Genomic DNA, 14,353 nt, shown 5'->3' with positions numbered 1-14,353 from the left:
CTTCCACTCTGCTGTATAAAAAGTAAAATATTAAAAACAAGCGTAAGACATTACTAGCACAGCTTTGTTCTGTGGGTCGTGGATATATTCTATCACTTATTATTAAGCCTCTAGCTTCCTTTTAGTAAGTAAAAACCTTGGCTATGATTGCACTACATTGTCATGTAGACCTACAAAGTACACTTGGAAGAACAAGAGGTGAATAAATGTATTGCAACTGATGTGAGACTGATGAGGGGTAGGATTAAATAAGCTTTGCTTCTTCCTACTCCTTTTTGGACATGCAAAATTGTGAATTGTACTATGCTACTGTTTGACTCATATGCATGTTCAGGATTAAAACCATGAACCGTGAACCATGATAATAACAAGCCTAGTAGTGCTGTACAACTTTTATCCGCAGTCTGCAGTGCCCTCTACTGGTCAACATTTTTATGATTCCCCCCCCCCCTTTTTTTCTTTTTTTCCTCTACTGGTCAACATTCAAACTGGACGCCAACCTATCTATAGAGGCCACCTGTCTATCACGACCACTTTTGCAGACTCCCTCTAGTGGCCGCTATAGACAAGTTTGACTGTATATATATATATATATTAATAATAATATTTAATAAATGTTTAAAATAAATATGAATAAAGAACACAACTTTAAAAAAAAAAAAAAACAACAACAAAAACCCTGACAGAACATCACTGTGATGATCAAGACTCTTCTGCCTTAGCAAACACCAACTGCTTGTATTGTTTTTTAAATTTGCTCATTTCTGTACATTGTTTGAGTTCCTTACTCAATTCGTTCCATAATTTAATTCCACCCATGGAAATGCTGTGGCTTTTCAGCGTAGTTCTCGCATATAAATTAGTTTAATATAAAAAAGTTTAATTTTCCTCTAAGATCATATTTCTCCTCTCTGATTGAAAAATACTGTATTAGGTTTTTGGGTAACGACTTATTAACTTTATAGATTATTCTAGCAGTTTGAAAGTGTACTAAATCTGCAAATTTTAATATCTGCGATTAAAAATAGAGGGTTTGTATGTTCTCTATACTTGGCATTATGAATGATCCTCACTGATCTTTTTTTGAGTGTGTGAAGATTGCTTTTGTAATTATTACCTCATACAAACGCTACAGCAACACAATACATTAAATATGGTAATACTACGGAACAGTACAGAGTGTGGAGTGATTTTTGGTCAAGAACATATTTTGCTTTATTCAATATAGAGATATTTCTCGCCACCTTTTGTTGTATATATTTAATATGAGATTTCCAACTCATTTTTTCATCTATTATAACCCCGAGGAATTTATTCTTCCACTTTTTCAATGTCCACTCCATTAATTTGTATTTGGTCGTACGTATCCCTTCTGCTATTTCCAAATAGCATTATTTTAGTTTTACTTAAGTTCAAGGATAATCTGTTCCTGTCAAACCATGACTTTAATATGACCATTTCATCCTTGACCTTTTCAATGAGTTCTTGTGTGCTTTCACCAGAACAAAAAGCGGTGTAGTTTTGATAGTGTAGTGCTGTCCGAAATCAATCACTTAACTTGACAATTGCAATATTGAAACATTTTTTCTTCTCTACTTTTTATTGACGAATTGCGACCACTCCCAAAAATATCTGCCAGCTCTTAAATCTGACTCCTCCATTGTTCCTTAATTACCTCCGCCAAGCGCAGCGCAGCGCAAGCGCACTGCTGAGGTTGTTTTTGCCGACATTTTGAGGGTGATCCGGATCACCGTCTGGATCCAGGATTTTTTTAAGGATTCTTTAACATTGCCATTTTTGGCATTTGTGCATCTACCATATAACTCCACAAAAAATGGTCCGACCTCTTGGGAAACTTGGGACACAAAATACAGGACGAGTTTCCAATAGGTTCTACAAAATATCAAAAACTGATTCAAAAAAGGTAGGCTTATTATTTTGGTGTGAATCGCAATATGGGAGAAACTATGGTGCTTGGCGGAGGTATGCGCTCTACGAGTGCTTCTCCAGTTAAAAATGAATTTATTACTTTTTCTTGCATGCCTGTACACCCTGCTTCAAAAGCAGCACTTTTTGTTTGGTAGTCAGTCCCCTTCATGTCGGTAGATAGCCAAGATGGTGACTATTAAGGGTGGTAAGCATTTTGCCGTACTTCTTGTGAGTTTGGTGAAAATTAGCGCTTTCCGCTTGTTTATCAATAAATTAAATTCATGCTAAATTTCATGCAGCCATCCATTTTCATTGGTGAAAACTGAGGTAATATCGGGCCAGTTGTCTAATACAGTGGTTCCCGTACTATTCCCAGTTGCGTACCCCTTCAGACATCTGACTGGAAGTCATGTACCCTCTACACCTGCACACTTTAAAAAACATAAACCACACAGAGAGACATATTTGATATATTATGAAATATATATTATGACATTATATTTAAAAAAATCATCTTATTTTTCAACTGTGCAGACAGGCCATTAATTTAAAACAAAGAGGGTTTTAAAGGGTAATCTATCTACTGACAGGTTTGTCTTCTGTTTGATGGATTTATTTATAACAAGTGGTGACACGATATGGTAAACTGTTATCTTTATGCTCATTTGCTGTGCTTTGGTTTGTAAATGCAACTAATGTTACACATAAACGTAATAATTATGAAAACAAAGGCACATGATGTACAGAACTCAATTAGGAAATTAATTCAATATGAGGCTTATTACTGAGCCAAATGGACATATGAGCACATATAGCATGAGATTATGCACCAAGCAAAAATGTACAGCAGCACAGAGCTAACATTATTTAACCTCACCTCTGTGCATTTACGCACAGCATTAACATTTGTGAACATGGACGAGGTGAAAGGAAGAATAGAAAATGCACATCGGTCTCTGCAGCGTCGGAGAAAGTCATACACACAAGTCTCAATCTGCATCACATATGGTGTTATCAAGTATCGCTGAACAAAGTTTCCGCAACACCCAAAGAAGACACGGAATTTGTGAAAGCATAAATTTAAGTACACGTGCAAAATTGGGCGATTTCTAACACAGTCAGTGCATCCAGTAAACAAACAAATGACAGGCTCATACAGCTCAAAAAACACACTAATTAGTCACAGCACCACGTAAGAAGACCAGCTCTCATTTAGCACACACAATATGACTGATCTTGAAAAATCTTCAAGATGAAACACTTTTAATGCACAACATCATCATCAAACTTACTTATGGTATTTGTTCAGCTAACGTACACAGACCAATGAACAACTTCATGCTGTCACCTTTCTTCTGCACTGTACTACCTGCTGTGGCTGTTCACATGAAGCATTCGAGCACATTACGTAAATCTCAGTGTTCAGTGCTAGTGTACGCATACCCTGCACATGGGTCACACCGCCCGAACTTTGCTGTAGCGTCCCTGGAGCGGTGAAAAAAATCATCACCGCTCGTAACCACGCACAAAATGGGGAAAAAAAAGGAAAACACGGACGTTGTCCTAGCGGTGCACCGCTGAAGCCGCCGTTACTTTAGTGTTGGTTTAACGGTAGCGAACGTTGGTTTAGCGGTGACGCGAGCGTTGACAGAGCGGCGTTCTGCGCATGCGGGCTGGTGGCATCCTCATTGTTCTGTGGGTGGTGTCGAATAAAGAAGCCTACTAGTTATTTATGACTTTAATCGCCAGGTCTGCTCACATGCATCATACAACTCCACACTCACACAACTGTTGTCCCATTCACAGTCCCACAGTGCCCTCTACTGGTCAACATGTAGCAGTATAAATATAATGTGTCTGCAAACACTACACTCATGAAGTGCTGGAAGGCTCATTCCACAGCTCCACCATCAGCTTGTCATATCCATGGTAGTACAGTTTTACTGTAACTTTGAGCAAATTCGATATAACTGAGGTCTGCCCTCAACGGCTATTCCAAATGGGCTCCTGGTCCATTTCTACCCGTATTAATAGCGAAATTATGCTCCACCTGCGACACCTCCATACCAACGGCAAACCAAAGTTCATCACCGCAATGGATCTCTGCTTCATCGCTGCTTCAACGCCTGACACCGTTCCAGCAATCCCGTGTCCGCTTGTAAAGCGCTTATAGCCGCTCCAACTAAGTTTTTGCAACGTTTAATCACCGCCCGGGCAAAGCTGGCAAAGCAGCAGTGGTCCAGCGTTCAAGATTTCTGCGCTGGCCTAGCGGACCCGAGCGTCCACGAACTTCCGTCTAGCGACACCAAACTTTGACTGGGCGTTGTTGGAGCAGTGATTAACTTTGCCGTAGCGGAAAATTGCCCGCTCCTCACCGCTGGCAATAATTTGTTCAGCTCAAAACTTTCGGAGCGGTAGGAGGGACCATCAGCGGTGGCCGAGCGTATACGGCGTTGCCTTAACGGAGGAAGAAAATGTGTGTACTTTTCTTTCAGGAGCTTGGCTGGTTTGATGACCCAAGAAACAGTGTTGGTGTGCTAACAACAAGACTGACCTCAGACACTGCTCAAGTACAAGGGGTAATGTATATCACTTTTCTTGCTTACAGACGTGGATAAAATTGTTGGTTCCTTTTGTGTGAAAGAATGAAAATCCACAATGGTCACTGAAATAACTTGAAACTTTAAAAAAATACTGTAATTTGAAAATACTGTAATCTGCCAAAATGCATAAACTTGATGCTGGCAAGCCAAGCTAACTAGCTAACTGCTGTAGTTCAAAGTGGTTGCCTAGGAACAATGCTAAACACAAGGGAAAGGATACCAAGGCTTTACGAAAAGATATCAAGGTATTACAAGATGAAAACGCTGCCTTGCGTGGTGCGCTTAAGGAGGTTAAAAACTAGGGCTGAGCGAGTACACCACTATCTGTATCTGTTCACCCATCTAACTTATCTGTATCTGTACTCGGAGTGGGTGGGGAATAAACTGGAAGTGGGCGTGGTTTAACCAGAAATGCGTGTTGGCTTAAATCAGTACATTATTAAGTCTGAAATTGACATGGATTGATCGGAAGTTGCTGTATTTATTGTTTATTTGAAAACCATTTATAGAACAGCCACAAAATTGAGATTCAAATTACGTTTTTGATCACAAAAGTTAAGGAATCACTGACAGAATTTTTTTTTGAATGACATTTTTTTAATGACCTGTGTGAAGTTGGTGAGTCTTGCAAACATCTAGTGATGGCAAACAGGGAAGTAATTTGTCAGCCTGGTTCACTAAAGCACCACACTCAGTATTACAAGCAACGTTTTCCAATTGAGTTTATATCACCAGCCAAATTAGAAGCAAGCAGACAAAAAAAAAAACACAGGCAGTGACCGACGCAACACGAGCCATTTATAGCTCTGTCTTGTCAAATGCACCCCGTATATAACGAAACATGTCTACCAACTAACTTTAAATATCATAGAAACCGATAAGCAGCAGTGAGCACTTATTCAGGCACCGCGAGTGAGGACTGAATGAGCGCGAGCGCAGGGAGTTGTTGAGCGCACAGGGAGCAGCAAATTCAGACATGGTGAGTGCGAGGAGAGTGGTCTATGTTGGGTCTTAAAGAGTGGTCTTTATGAGTATGTTTTATGTTAAAAACACCATGGAAGAAAATGCAGCATTATGCAATGATATCAAGCTTGGACAGAATTATATCAAGGCACTATTGGAAGATATTGCTGCCTTGCGCACCACTTTTGAGGAAGAGAAAGAAGCAAAGGAAAATATTACTGAGCAAATAAAAAATATAATTGATGAGATGGATCAGACGAAACGATATGATCCTCAAAGGGCTCCAAATTTTACCTAGGTCAAAAGACAGGGCAGTCAAAAATGGAGGAGAACCAGATGGAATGGATGTTCATGCAACAAAGCAACAAGTTGCCAACTTCCCTACAGTAAAAGGAGGTTGATGTACTGTGGCTATCGACACCATCAATACTTGCATCCCCCTGTAAAGCAGAAAAAACACCTTACCCGGCATCACCGTTAAGTTCACCAACAGGGAATTCAAAACTGCGCCACTGAAACAGGTAAAGAAGCTGAAAGGTACAAATGTCTACATGAATGAGCATCGGACAAAATGCAACGCTGACATCACCAAGAAAGCACGAGACTCGAGGAAGCAGGGAAAGATACAACTTGGAGTACCAATAGCAAAATCTACATCAAGCTAAATAGAGGACCAATAGAAGCAAGAGAGCTTGTTGACAAAAATCAATGACCTGGACACATATTAAGGATCATATTGCCATGACAACAAGGAAAATGAAGGATACAACCCACAAAGAAAGATTATTATTATACCTGCTTTGTTTGTATGGAAGAATAATGTGAATAGTGAATTAGTGCATGTTGACTAGGGATGAGCGAGTACACCACTAATTGTGTTTGTATCTGTTCACCCATCTAAATCATCTGTATCCGTACTTGCAGTGGGCGGGGCGTAGACCGAAAGTGGGTGTGACTTAAATCAGTACATTATTTTAAGTCTGAAATTGACATGGATTGATCAGAAGTTACTATATTTATTGTTTATTATTCAGCTGCATGTGTAAGTGATCTGTAAGGCTTTATTATGTAATATTTGAGTTAAAGTTGGTGATTCATGCAAACATCCAGTGATGGCAAACGTGGAAATAACCTGTCAGCCTTGTTCACTGTAGTTTTCTCAAAAGCACCGCGTTCAGTACTGCGAGCAAAGTTTACCAACTGACTTTATTACACCAGGCAAATTAGAAGCAAGCAGATGAAAAAAGCCAACACTGGCAGTGACCAACGCAACACGGCTCTGTCTTGTCAAATGCACCGTGTACGTAATGAAACAAGTTTACCAAGTAACTTTAGATAAGAGCTGAGCTGAGGAAAACATTTTAAAAAAAATGTCCATAGTGGAGGTAGTGAACAACCCGACACAAGCCTTGTCTTGTCAAATGCATTCCTCTCTCTGGCGGTAGGAAGTTTGTCTAGGGAGGGGCGGTCGCTGTGTGTGACTGGCCAATCACAGAGCATGAAGAGTGAGTACATAAGTAGTTACCCAATGAGGATTTTCCTTCATCACAATTACAGATAATGACGAGCGGTACTCGTTCCATGCTCATCCATCCATCCATTTTCCATACCGCTTCTTCCTCATTAATGAGGGTCAACCGCCTCATTAGGGTCGCGGGGGCATGCTGGAGCCTATCCCAGCTGACTCCGGGCGACAGGCGGGGTACACCCTGGATTTGTTGCTAGCCAATCGCAGGGCACATATAGACAAACAACCATTCACACTCACATTCATACCTATTGCCTGTGGGCAATTTTAGAGTCGCCAATTAACCTCACCTGCATGTTTTTGGAATGTGGGAGGACCCGGAGAAAACCCACACGCACACGGGGAGAACATGCAAACTCCACACAGAAATGCCCAGGGGAGAATCGAACCCAGGTCTTCCCGATCTCCAAGCTGTTACTGTGTTGGCCGACGTGCTAACCACTAGACCACCATGCGGCCCTTTCCATGCTCATATTCGGCAAAAATGCATTATCCGTAACGGATACTCGTCTAAAACCATTATCACATCCCTAGCCCCAACACATTCAACAACGTGTGAATAATTCTTTTACCACACTGGCTAGCCCCTTTCATCTCTGCTCAGGTTACAGGGCTATGTTTGGCTACAATGGTCCAGAATATTGCCAACATGGGCACTGGTCTGATTCTTGCCTTTGTGTATGGCTGGGAGCTGACTCTGCTCATACTGGTGACGGTGCCCGTCATGATAGTGGCTGGAGCTTTTAAGATAAAGTTTATAACTGGGCAAGCTGTAGAGGAAAAAAAAGAGCTGGAGAAATCTGGAAAGGTAAGGACTGACCTACCATCATTCTACTCAAGTCCATTCCCCAAGTGTGACGTGTTCATTGTGTGTCCAATCAGATTTTTACAGAAGCCACTGAGAACATTCGTACTGTTGCATCTCTCACCATGGAACCCAAGTTTGAATCTTTGTACCACAATAACCTCCAAATTCCATATAAGTATGACAGATCCTTGATCACTATAATATCTAGCCCATAATACTTTAAAAAGCTTGTTCATTGTTCAGTGAAAAGCTTGTCCAGCTTGTTCATTGTTCAGTAACAAGCTTTTTTAGAAGCACAAATTGGAGTACTCTTTTTGATGGTTCCCTAATTCTCTTTCAACAGAAACTTCCAGAAAAAAGCCCATGTGCAGGGTTTGATCTTTGCTTTTACCATAGCCGTGGTCTACTTTACTAACGCAGGTTGTTACCGGTTTGGAGCTTGGCTCATTGTCCACAGAAACATGAGCATTGAGGGAGTTGTTTTGTAAGTATAATATCTCCTTGTTATTCTGGAATGAGGCTTTCTGATTCTTACAGCCGCAAAAACATATTTGTGATAGCTCACAAAGTAGCAAGACACGATTCCACAAAATCCCTATGTCGTAAACACATTGTAATGGTTGTGCCACAACCAATTGAGGTTAAAATTGTAATGAAGGGTGCATCGACACCTACACTACTTGCCAAAACATTTGATTACTCAAATGATTTGACTTCCTCTGTCAGTGTGGTTACAGCAATGGTGCTCGGTGCTCTGACTGTGGGAGAGACCAGTTTCTTTGCTCCAAACTATGTCAAGGCCAAGCTGTCTGCAGCTCACATTTTGATGCTTCTGAACAAAAAGCCTGCTATTGATAATCTCTCACAAGAAGGACAGTCATTGGTAAGCAATAAGAATCCTCACATGAGAGCACGTCCTGTTTACAGATCTGCAGTCTTATATTTTCTGTCTCCTGCCTTAAATTCCAGGACCAATTTGATGGTAATGTGCAATTTGAGGGTGTAAAGTTTAACTACCCCTCACGCCCTAATGTACCCATCATCCGAGGGCTGAATCTGAAGGTGAGAAAGGGAGAGACACTGGCCCTAGTAGGAAGCAGTGGCTGTGGAAAAAGCACAATCATCCAACTTCTGGAGAGGTTCTACGACACCACGCATGGGACAGTGGTGAGAAGACAAATACAACTAATTGTTGCTAACTGAACTGCACTGCATTGACAAGACTTAGAAACATCTTGAGGTGTTTGCTTACTTAGTACATTAATACTAAAACACTGCAAGTTAATTTGGCCTAGACTTGAACCAAATGATTTGGATGTTACACATTTCATCTGAGGTATTTTGGCCTACCTTAACAGCATAGCTTCTGCTCCTAAGACTGGTCCTCTATGACTTCATTGACAACTATGTGATTTGGTCTTCCAGATGTTTGATTCCAAGAGCGTTAAAGAGCTGAACATCCACTCGATGAGATCCCATATAGGCATTGTGTCCCAGGAGCCTGTGCTGTTTGACCGCAGCTTGGCTGAAAACATCGCCTACGGAGACAACAGTCGCACTGTAACCATGGAGGAGATTAAGGCGGCTGCAAAGGCAGCCAACATTCACAGCTTCATTGAAAACCTGCCACAGGTAATCATGTTTTGCAGAGTCATCATTTTAATTAAAGCCCACTTTATTTTGTATGTTTCATTTACCCATGTTTGGAGAAGCCTATCATTACATTTGGGGGCGGCATGGCTCAGGTGGTAGAGTCGTCTCCCAACCTGAAGGTTGCAGATTCGATCCTCCATCCTCCCGTGATCATGCTGAAGTGTCCTTGGGCAAGATACTTAATCCACAGTTGCTCCTGATGTTGCGTCATCAGTGGGTAGATGTGCTAGCAGTGTCAAAGCGCTTTGAGTGCCTTGGAGGGGGAAAATGCTGCTCTTCACTTTTATTTATCAGTGAATCATTTTCAGTAAAATTTCATAAAACCAATGATTCTGGACTTTGATGGTCATTTCTTCATTCTCATTTCAAGAATGCGAGATGCATTCAGGGACACTCGGAACATCACAAAAACAGCTTTATAATGCGCGCGTGTGTGTGTGTGTGTGTGTGTGTAAATAAACAGGAAGATAAAGAAAAACATGAAGTGGATATTCTTATCACTCACTCCGTAACTCTTAATTCGGATGTACAATTTTCTACATTTAAGTATGCTGGAAAATACACTTAAAAGAGGTCAATATACCTTAAATTATGTGATGATTTTAGACTTTTGTGGTATCTTTTAGATTGATTGTTCATTTGGAGTTGTTAATACATAAAGATATATATAATAGTGTCCTGTCATTTATGTTTCTGTTCATTAAATACAGTAATGGGTATATTTCAGACATAGTTGGTAATGGTGATTAATCATGATTAATTTAAAAGCTGTGATTAATCTGATTTAAAATTTGTAATCTTTTGACAACCCTAAAAAATATATACAGTGGTGTGAAAAAGTGATTGCCCCCTAAACCTAATAAGTGGTTGGGCCACCCTTAGCAGCAACAACTGCAATCAAGCGTTTGTGATAACTTGCAATGAGTCTCTTACAGCGCTGTGGAGGAATTTTGGCCCACTCATCTTTGCAGAATTGTTGTCATTCAGCCACATTGGAGGGTTTTCCAGCATGAAGCGCCTTTTTAAGGTCATGCCACAGCATCTCAATAGGATTCAGGTCAGGACTTTGACTAGGCCACTCCAAAGTCTTCATTTTGTTTTTCTTCAGTCATTCAGAGGTGGACTTGCTGGTGTGTTTTGGATCATTGTCCTGCTGCAGAACAACGCAGAAGTGCGCTCTTTGGGTCATTTTTGTTGGCCGGCCAGTCCCCGGAAGATTCACCACTGTCCCATGTTTTGGCCATTTGTGGATAATGGCTCTCACTGTGGTTGGCTGGTGCCCCAAAGCTTTAGAAATGGCTTTATAACCTTTTCCACACTGATAAATCTCAATTATTCTCAGTTAAGTTATGTTTTAACGGGGGGCAATCACTTTTCCACACAGGGCCATGTAGGTTTGGATTGTTTTTCTTCCTTAGTAATAAAACGTTTCATTTAAAAACTGCATTTTGTGTTCAGTTATGTCGTCATTGATTAATATTTAAATTCGTTTGATGATTTGAAACATTTAAGTGTGACACATGCAAAAAAAAAAACTCAGCGTGCGTGTTTTTCAATTTATGTCGGAACTTACAGAATAATTTAGCCTCGGTTTGCAACCGTTTTCCTGTAAGTGTTCAATATGATGCACGTCTTGTCGTGTTATTAATACTGTGTTCTTAATGTATTTTTATCAGGAAATGTCCTTGTTATGGCAACCATAACCAGAAGTCAGCTATGTCTCCCGTTTATGATGTCATCAGCGGTTGACTCTCAAGAATGTTAACAAAAAACACATTTTTATAGTTTTACAGCTTGAGTTTTACATACATTAAACAATGCTAACTGCATATAAATTACAAATAAAAGGGATAAATGAACACTTCCGGTTACTTTTACCTTCACTGAAGACGTGGATATTCCCAAACACATGACGTGGCAGTGAGATCAACACCTTCCCTGTTTTCGCCTGAGTTATTTCTTGAATTCAATAGTGTTCCTCACCTTCTTTATCAAAATGCTGACACTTGCAATTTTCTTTAGCTCTGTTTTGGGTTATTGCAGTCCTCTTTAGGCCCATCTTAGAGCATGAAGGGGGTCTCCTTTGGCTTCTGGCCAGGTTCCCATGGCAAGGCATCCCGTCCTGGTCCTGGTCCTCGTCCTTGGGATTCTGGAATTTCCCGTTAAAACTCTTTCTGCAATAACCAGACTCCCCATATCTTATTTTATCTGAATACACAAATTTTATAGTCTCTGTGTGTGCGTAGTTAGCATGCAACCATACTGTATAATGAATGTATTCCTTCATCTCTCTGTGCTTGCTGGAGCAGAAGTATGACACCCAGGCAGGGGATAAGGGCACCCAGCTCTCGGGTGGTCAGAAACAACGAATAGCCATAGCCCGAGCCATCCTCCGTAACCCCAAACTGTTACTTCTGGATGAGGCCACATCTGCACTCGACACTGCGAGCGAGAAGGTGGGTCTTTTCCTTCTTTTCTAAAATGGTTCTAATTTGTCTCATTTGTGTGACTTTTGTCTTCTCAAGGTAGTACAAGAGGCGCTGGACAAAGTCAGAAAGGGCAGGACGTGTATTGTCATTGCTCACCGTCTGTCCACCGTACAAAACGCAGACCGCATTGCTGTCATTCAGGGAGGGGAGGTGGTAGAACAAGGGACACATCACCAGCTGTTAGCCAAAAATGGTGTCTATCACATGCTGGTCACTACCCAGATGGGTCATGGAAGGGAATGAGAAGATTAAAAAGAAAGTCACTGAATGGACTATTCTGGCATGAGTAGGTGAGGTACAGGATTGATCACCCCTTGGGTGAATCGACAAAAACTTCCAGACACAAAACATATTCCCAAAAGAGTGGCAGTTATGCTGTAGCTTCAATCTTCTTATTTTCAGCATCATAGTAAAAAACCAAGATAAAAATCCACTACATGTTTTCAAGATCTTAGCCTCCTGTTGCAGTGCCGTTGAGAGATCTTTTGAGATTAGAGTTACTCACAAGATGTGGACAAACACTTTGCTCCGGGACGTAATCATACTGTACACTTCACTTGTGTTTCTTTTACATCACTGGCGTTGACGTAGTGCCTGTACTTGCATCATGAAAACGACTCAACAGACCTGACTCACCGTTGTTACAGCTCGTTCTAATCTCTTGTGTGGCTGTGGCCGACCTAACTCAACCCTTATTGGCTTACCGTGAAATTGCACCCTACCTTTAGCCAGTCATCATTACTTCTGTCTTTCACCCCTCGCCTCTCACTAAAGAAGGACAATCATTAAAAAAAGAAACGTTTATTTGGAGCTCCTGTCCTGTATAGTGTGGCTTTCCAGCTAAACACTATGTAAACACATTTTCGACATGTTGACGTGAATATCATAGCTTAAGTTGTAAATGTCATTGTTTGATAGGTCGTAGTGTAAACACGTGCTGACACTACACAGGTAGCATAACATGTTTACTAAATAGGGTTGGGCGTCGAGAAAATTTCGATTCCTACTTTCGGCGATCGACCAGCCCGCCAACCAGACAAAATGGCCGCATAACACCAACGAAGAAGAAGCCGACAAACATCAATGAAGAAGAAGAGGCAGGAAGCCTTTGTGTTTATCAATTTCAACCATGGACAATGTGCAATAGCACTCGAAAGTTTGGCTAAAATTCTACGAGAAAAATGAACGGTCGACCCAGTGCAACATTTGCAATGGCATATCATGCAAAGGAGGGTGCACCACTAGCATGACTAAACACCTCCGGGTTCACGGTGTGCAGGGCCCTGTTTTTGATGTGGTACACCAGACTTCTTCCAACCAGTCAGGCAAGTAAAACAATAAATTACGTTGATCTGATGCCAACATTGAAGCAGTAGACAAATTATACTTTATACTGCAAATACTGTGGCCGAATCAAATATCCACCTAATGTAAGGCTGTGTGCTTTTTATAGACACACAACCTGACGTTAACGCTAGGTATAGCCAGGAATTTGACCCGCCCCCGTGAAGTGTTACTCCATTCACCGTACTTATTTGGTATTCTGCACACAGGTTAATAGGAACTCAGTTACATGGTTAAATTACACTTTGTCTATTCTGCATGATACGACATAAACAACAGGATTTGTGTCATTGTTTTTTCATGAGGTTTTCAAAAAGAACAATGACTTGTGAACGTGTACTCCTATGTAAGGAGACTTCCAAACATTTATGTTCAAGTTGCAATGGTTTGATATTTACAAACGGCTGAAATAGCTCCAATTTTCCAAAACAGAGAGAAAACTAAATTTACAAACTACTGACCAGTTTCCTTATTACCACAATTTAAAAAAATTATCAAGAAGCTATTCAATAACAAGCTGGACAAATTTATGAATAAGAATGAATTACTCGTGAATAATACGGATACACAGCTAACATTTCAACCTCCATGGCACTGATTGAAATTACCAAGGATATTACCAACGCTTTAGACCACAGAAAGTGTGCTGCAGTACTTATGGATCTGACAAAAGCTTTCGATACAATTAATCACAACATCCTAAATACAAAATGATAAAGGTACTGAATCAGATGGTTAGTTTTGAATTGGGTCAAAAACTACTTAGCTAATAGGAAGCAATAGCTAGGAGAATACACATCTGCAAGTTTAAATATTTCGTGTGGAGTACAACAGGGGTCAATACTGGGACCAAAACGATTCAACTTGTATGTTAGACATTTGTAAAGTGGCAAAAGACTTAAGGTTTCTTATTATACTAATTATAATATATGATTATGAGTTATTATGATTGTGGAAAGACCTTGACAATTATGTTACCATATTGTTACATTACGTCATCACTGTTCTATGTTGTAGACCACATATGAAACAGGAA

General features: G+C 40.6%; 1 protein-coding gene across 1 annotated transcript in view; it reads left to right on the top strand.

Annotated features, from left to right (window-relative positions):
- LOC129184684 (ATP-dependent translocase ABCB1-like) overlaps positions 1-12,216 on the top strand; it is a 134,947-nt gene extending 122,731 nt beyond the window's left edge. The window contains exons 17-25 of the mRNA XM_054780850.1: positions 4,425-4,508; positions 7,628-7,831; positions 7,906-8,006; positions 8,175-8,315; positions 8,558-8,714; positions 8,801-8,998; positions 9,257-9,463; positions 11,794-11,940; positions 12,010-12,216. Of these exons, the coding sequence (XP_054636825.1) occupies positions 4,425-4,508; positions 7,628-7,831; positions 7,906-8,006; positions 8,175-8,315; positions 8,558-8,714; positions 8,801-8,998; positions 9,257-9,463; positions 11,794-11,940; positions 12,010-12,216 (1,446 nt within the window). The remainder of the gene's footprint in view (positions 1-4,424; positions 4,509-7,627; positions 7,832-7,905; positions 8,007-8,174; positions 8,316-8,557; positions 8,715-8,800; positions 8,999-9,256; positions 9,464-11,793; positions 11,941-12,009) is intronic.
- Positions 12,217-14,353: the final 2,137 nt, after the last annotated feature.

Source organism: Dunckerocampus dactyliophorus, chromosome 7 (assembly GCF_027744805.1).
Source record: "Dunckerocampus dactyliophorus isolate RoL2022-P2 chromosome 7, RoL_Ddac_1.1, whole genome shotgun sequence".
Taxonomy (NCBI): Eukaryota; Metazoa; Chordata; class Actinopteri; order Syngnathiformes; family Syngnathidae; genus Dunckerocampus; species Dunckerocampus dactyliophorus.
Note: the sequence above shows the minus strand (reverse complement) of the source record. Positions and strands in the feature narration are given on the sequence as shown.